Below are 6,025 nucleotides of genomic sequence, written 5' to 3' on the forward strand. Positions count from 1 at the left end.
GATAAAAACCCAACAATCGGAGATGTTACTTACCATGGAGTAATAAAATAAATTACTAAATCAGATTATTGGGGAGCAATTGCGGTAGTTCTGTTTCATTGTTTTGGTATGAAAAGGATAAGAATTGTTATAGGCTTACAAGGATTGAAAAGAATTTGCATTTTATTGTAAATAAACTACCGAAGGAGTACCATGACATAGGCAAAATATCTGATGGTCCTGAAGATGTTTATGGACCCACTATACCCGATGCAGAATTGAACTCTGAATATGAGAACCATATCAGAATGATGATATCAATTGGTGTATAGATTACATGCCGAGTGAAGTGTGCCTTTAATTTTCTAGTGGAGATGAAGCAGACGATGAATTTTTTGAATTAATGGACTTGCTATTTTTTCTTCATTTTCATTATGTCATGTGCATTTCTCGTAATGCAATCTCTTATGTGTAACTGATTAATATTGTGTTGTAATCGGTACCACTAAACATTGTGCTTGTAATTATTCTCGTGAAACCTTCTCGTACTTATTCATGACTGTTTGTATATATATTCATATTTATCAAAATTGACCTTGTACTTATTAAATGTTGCCTTCTTATACTGGTAAAATATATGGATTAATGAATTTTCATGTTTTTTCCTTCTCAGGAAAAATATTTTTTTCTCAGGTCCTACGACAAGATATTGACCCCATTAATTATGGAATATGTGAAAGATGATCTTCGATATACTAAAATTGGAGGAGTATATGAAAAGAAACAAGTTGAAGGTTGGAAATTAATCGCTACTAAAACAGAAGCAATTCGTGTTGGAGAAATAATGAACCGTGGTTCTTACAGAAAAAGTGAAGAGAAAATCAGGTGACAAGATAATTTTGGTTTTTTCGTATGATAATAGCACCATATGATTTTACACATTTTTGTGTGGTTTTAATGCAGGGGAAGATTGATTATTTCAAAATAAAAAGAAGGCTCAGAGCGGAAGAAAATCAGAGACAAATAGAAAAACTTAAATTAAAGGAAAATGTGGTTGAGTTTGTTGAACCCTCAACAAAATCAAAAAAATGAAAAAGGCCATACTGGTATAATCTGATATGGAATTGGAATTTGATAGTCCTTTTGTTTCGGGACATGACATTTTAAGTGATGAAGAAGACGTCCAGGTAATGATTTCCAGTGTATGACATTGTATTTTCTAAAAATAATATCATAAAGTCGTATCTGAAATGGTGTTGACCTTATTTTACTACTTTAGCGAAAAAAGAAAATTCAAAAGGAGAAGGATGTAATGATTAGACGAACAATTCGCTTTTCAATTAGAAATGCTCAAAAGGTAGATGTCTCAATTTATTTAAATTCTATATGTTTTATAAAAATATTTGTAGAATGTTTGCGTGGTTATCTGATTCTTTTCATGATGACTGGTGGGGAGAAATTACCACCTACCTTAGAACAACAACTAGTCCCTGTTCAACACCCTCCACTGCCTCTACCCCCCAATACCTGTTGATTTTACCACGTTAAAAAGGGTTTCGTATAATCAAGAAATTGGTACGATGGAGGCTTACTCGGAAGTGAAAAAACAAAAAATGGAAATGAAAGAGTAAGAAACACATTCCAATGTTGTGAATATCTTGGAATCTCATCACATTACCAATGACGAGTGTATTTGAGACATAATTTATAATTTATAATTACTGGTTTTATTCGAGTAAATTCTTGATTAAGTGAAATAATTCGTCTATACTTTCATAGGTGAAAGTAGTACATAAATTCAAAAGCGCAGAGGACATACGAAAATAAATGATATCATCACGTGGAAGCTTGAGGATAATCCATTTGTCTAGTTAAATTCTTAATTCCAGTCTCATTAAAAAAAGATAAATTAGTTAATAAAGTGAGTAGTTTATTGGAGACGATAGCTCTTTTATACATTGTAGTTTATTTCAATAATTGATCTAAAGTTCTAGAGGAAGAAAAAAATGGATGCAGGGAGTATGTAAGGTAAAAAGCATTATTTTTCTTTTTCATTGACCAGTTGATTTTTTCATTATATTTGTAAGATGAACTATTGGTTATTTATTTAGTATATCAACAAAATTATATTTTTAATTAATTAGTGGACTAAAAAAAGTATTATTCCTAAGGAAGGTATATATTGGGTGTTGAACACCTTTGATGACAATTAGAGGTTGTATAAAAGCCGTTAAGTTGAATTGCTTTAAGAAGTTCAATAATGACATGTACCATATAAACAGCAAGCCTGTACACATTCTAATGGAACAGTTCACGGTGCTGCTGAAGTACTGGAGTGATGAAGATGTGTAGAACAAAGTTGAAAAAATGTAAACAATTATAAAATGCTGAGTGATACTCATATTGTCGGGCATACAGTTTTGCCTAACTTCGCAGTACAATGATATGCTAAGCCCTTGATCATTTTTTTACGAATTAAGTTCATTTCTTTACGAATGGTAATTCTATATTTTTTTACCTTAGAATAACTAGTAGCGCTATTATGTTGTGTTATGGCGGGATTATGATCATGGATGAGACATGTCCATATTTTGTGAAAGCTGTTCCTATGCAGATTGATAAGGTAAAAAGAATATAAAGAAGTTGGGGGATGTTCAAATTTTGGTCGGCGACATGGTTTGTGAAGTTGGATCACAGGTTAGCGACTCATCTCTACAAGGTAGCGAACTAGGTAATTTTCTTGTTGGACCTAAGTTAATGTCTACAAGGGTTGGAGGCGCTGCTGGAACTCAAGTCAGGATGGATTTGATATGTGGCCGACTAAGCGTCTACACATGGTTATCAGGTTTTGGTGACAAAAGGGGGAGGAATTGTGGAGGTTTATCTGATCAACTTATGGTAGTTGGTTGGGTTTTGCAGTGGAAGTAACCGCATACGAATTTGCATCCTTGGTTCATGGGCGTTGATTTTGCTACTTGGAGAAACGGACTTCTCAGAATTGTTGATGATTTTATGAGGACATCCAACTCAGGAGCTGTGGGAGGGTTTGTAAAACCCTTAGACTGGATTGGAATTATAGATTTTGATTTGCTAGGCAGCCAAGTGAAATTGGGACCAAGCATCAGCAAGAGGCGACACGGACTAGTCGCCACGCGGCGACACTGAGTAGGCACCAGGCAGCGACACAGACTAGTCACCCGGAGGAGACTCAGATTGGGCGCTATGGCGACTCAAGATAAATTTGGTTGGCTGATTTATGTGTGGGCAATATTGAGCTGGGAGCTTAGCTTGGAGTCCAAAAATGACTAAGGGTTAAGTCAAAAACCTGGGCACGTGTGTGGCACATGGGAGATGATTTATATATACATTATATATATACATATGTGCTGGATTATGCACTAGTGGGTTGCTCGAATAACTACCTTGCAGTTGGGGCTCAAGGACTTGGTGGGAAAATTTGAATTTGAAGGCATTTGATTTCCGGAACTGCTTGTAACTGCCAGTAGTTGGAGCTGCTGGGGTTGTGTAGGCTGCTGGGGTTGCGATCAGGCTTTAATATATATATATAGATTTGCATTTTATGAATATATAAGTATCATTCTGTACAAGTCCATATTATATTCTGCACTTGTACTATATTCTAGGAAGTAGGCAAAGTTTGTAAGTATATCTTGAGGTTGTATTCTTATATTGTTGATCAATAAAAGGTTGAGCATTCAGGATCGTAAATCTGTTGTGTCTTTACATTTTCTTGGTAATTAGACACACTTGCACACACGATTATATCTTTATTGTGCATGAGTTTCATAGATACTGTTTTTGGATTGCTGGGTTGCTGGGCGACAACCTCTCGAGTAGGCTGACTACTTGGGCGTTTGGGCGACTGAGTGGATAGCACGAATAAGAAAATTCACGGTTGAAAATCTGACCCGTGACAACATCCATGGTCCAACTATGATTTTGGTACCGGGTGCCCCATGGCTGGAAATATGTTTAAGGCATGTTTGTTTCATGTCATTAAGTACGGATGGGATTATCAATATTTTCAATCATATTAGATATTATTTAAAGTAAATTAAATTTAAATAAGTGCTTGATGAGTTTCCAACCTTCCACATTTGATATTACTTTAACATTATATCTTTTGAATTATTGTTTACTCATATTATATATAGGATATAGTTTGGATATCTATTCTGTTTATAATATTAAAAAATTAATTTGAAACTGTCTATTTTATAAATTCGAAAATATGCTTTATTTACAAAAATATGTAGTAAATTAAATTTAAAAAAGTGTTTATGAGTTTTTAATCTTTGACCTTTGGTATTACTTTAACATTATCCCTCTTGAATTATCATTTACCCCTGTTATATATATAATATAATATAATTAGGATACCTATTATAATTATAATATTTAAAAAATAATTTGAAACTCTATTTTATAAATTCTAATACATGCTCTAATTATAATAGGTTAAAATAAATTTCAAACTCCTCTCCTTTGTAAATTAGAATACCTTATTTATTTTTAAAATCCCAATATATCTTCTTTATAATTTAGAATAACTATCTACTTTAAATATGTTAAAAAATATTTTAATTATCAATATTTTCAGTCCTATTATATGTAAGATATTGACATTTTAAATTAGATTGAAAGAAGTGCTTGATCAGTTTGAAAAGCTAGTGTAAAATTAAGAATATAATTTATTTGTAGCCTTGATTACTTACAAGTAATTAGATCAGTACTATCAACATGAGAATTACTTTCTTCTTTATTTATAAAAAAAGATATAACATAACAGAAATTGCTATATGAATCCAAGAAAAAATCTTAACAACATGATTTATATGCTTAGAAGACATGTTTTCATACATCAAGAGGTGAACCAGTTACCCACTACAGGGTACCAACTTAAACATAATTTTTTTATTAATCAGAAGTGGACTCGCCACTTCTCTTCACATGCTTTTTGGCCCAGACTTGCTTCCCGCAAATGGAGTACTTGGTTTTTATTCCTGGAGGAGCTATGCGTGGAATGATAGAAGATGAACGGCAAACCATTCGAGCGTACAATGGTTGTTCATCACTGGATACATCTTGCATGTATATCCCTTCTATGAAATCACCAAAAATCCTGTGCAAAAAGGAAAACCATGTCAACATGCTTACTCACCACATAAATAGATATTTGCTAATTAAATATTATTGTAATTATACATTTGCATACATCTGGATGAATTTTGAATATTTTATACCTTGTAAAAAAATCTCGAATCTCGGATTCAGGAAGGTAGTAGCCTTTGGAGAATGTCAAAAAGATAGTTCGGTCTTCAGGTGCAACGTCAGGTTCATCCTCGCAACCATCCATCAGCTGCAATCCTCCAAAAATTTCACTTAAATCCGCATCAGGATTTTCCAATACACTGCGGAGCTGACTCATATAATTTATAGGAACCAAGTTTCCTCCAAACCCTAGTTGTGGAAACCCACCTACAACGTTTTGATACAAAGGAGGACGCGGCACCAAAACCTGATTAGTGTTATAACCAAACCACAACCTATCTCCTTGAACATCTACAAACTGACTATCACTTGTGAGTATATCTCTAAAGGCCCTAACACAAACTTCAGAAATTATACTCCGGACACTTTCAATGATCTTACTCCGTCTCTCACGAAAGTAGAGTAAGTTGATTTCACGAGAGCATAACATCTGAAGCAAACGTGGATTAAAGAATTCTTGACCTGAGTCATATGATTCTCTTAAAGAGCATGTAATTGTGACAATTTTATCCTTATGCATTATAAGGATATAATTTGACAATTTTATACATTACTCATACCACTTCTTTAAAACCTAATCACATATAATTCCTTTGTTGGTATACTGCTCTCCAAATAAAACTAAATAATAAACACTATTATGTGCTAAAAAATTATATTATTGGGCGTACCTCAAATAAAATTAAAAGCAAACTACTTACAATTAGTTTAATTTGTTGGGTATATTGGATTTTAGACTTGAACAAAAAATAAA

At 33.3% G+C, this 6,025-nt stretch overlaps 1 protein-coding gene across 1 annotated transcript; it reads right to left on the minus strand.

Annotated features, from left to right (window-relative positions):
* Nucleotides 1–4,917: 4,917 nt before the first annotated feature.
* Nucleotides 4,918–5,791, minus strand: LOC141719012 (uncharacterized). The gene is made up of 2 exons (XM_074521388.1): nucleotides 5,244–5,791; nucleotides 4,918–5,122 (listed from the first exon to the last, which is right to left on the minus strand). Exons 1-2 carry the CDS (start codon nucleotides 5,789–5,791, stop codon nucleotides 4,918–4,920), a joined length of 753 nt encoding a protein of 250 aa, XP_074377489.1.
* Nucleotides 5,792–6,025: the final 234 nt, after the last annotated feature.

The sequence above is a fragment of the Apium graveolens genome, chromosome 4 (genome assembly GCF_009905375.1).
Source record: "Apium graveolens cultivar Ventura chromosome 4, ASM990537v1, whole genome shotgun sequence".
NCBI lineage: Eukaryota > Viridiplantae > Streptophyta > Magnoliopsida > Apiales > Apiaceae > Apium > Apium graveolens.

Bases quoted from the DNA above. Each gene is read 5' to 3' on its own strand.
- LOC141719012 (XM_074521388.1), bottom strand. From the start codon at position 5,791: ATGCATAAGGATAAAATTGTCACAATTACATGCTCTTTAAGAGAATCA. The intron at 5,123-5,243 runs GTATAAAATATT...CTTTTTGCACAG, and splicing joins ATTCGAGATTTTTTTACAAG to GATTTTTGGTGATTTCATAG.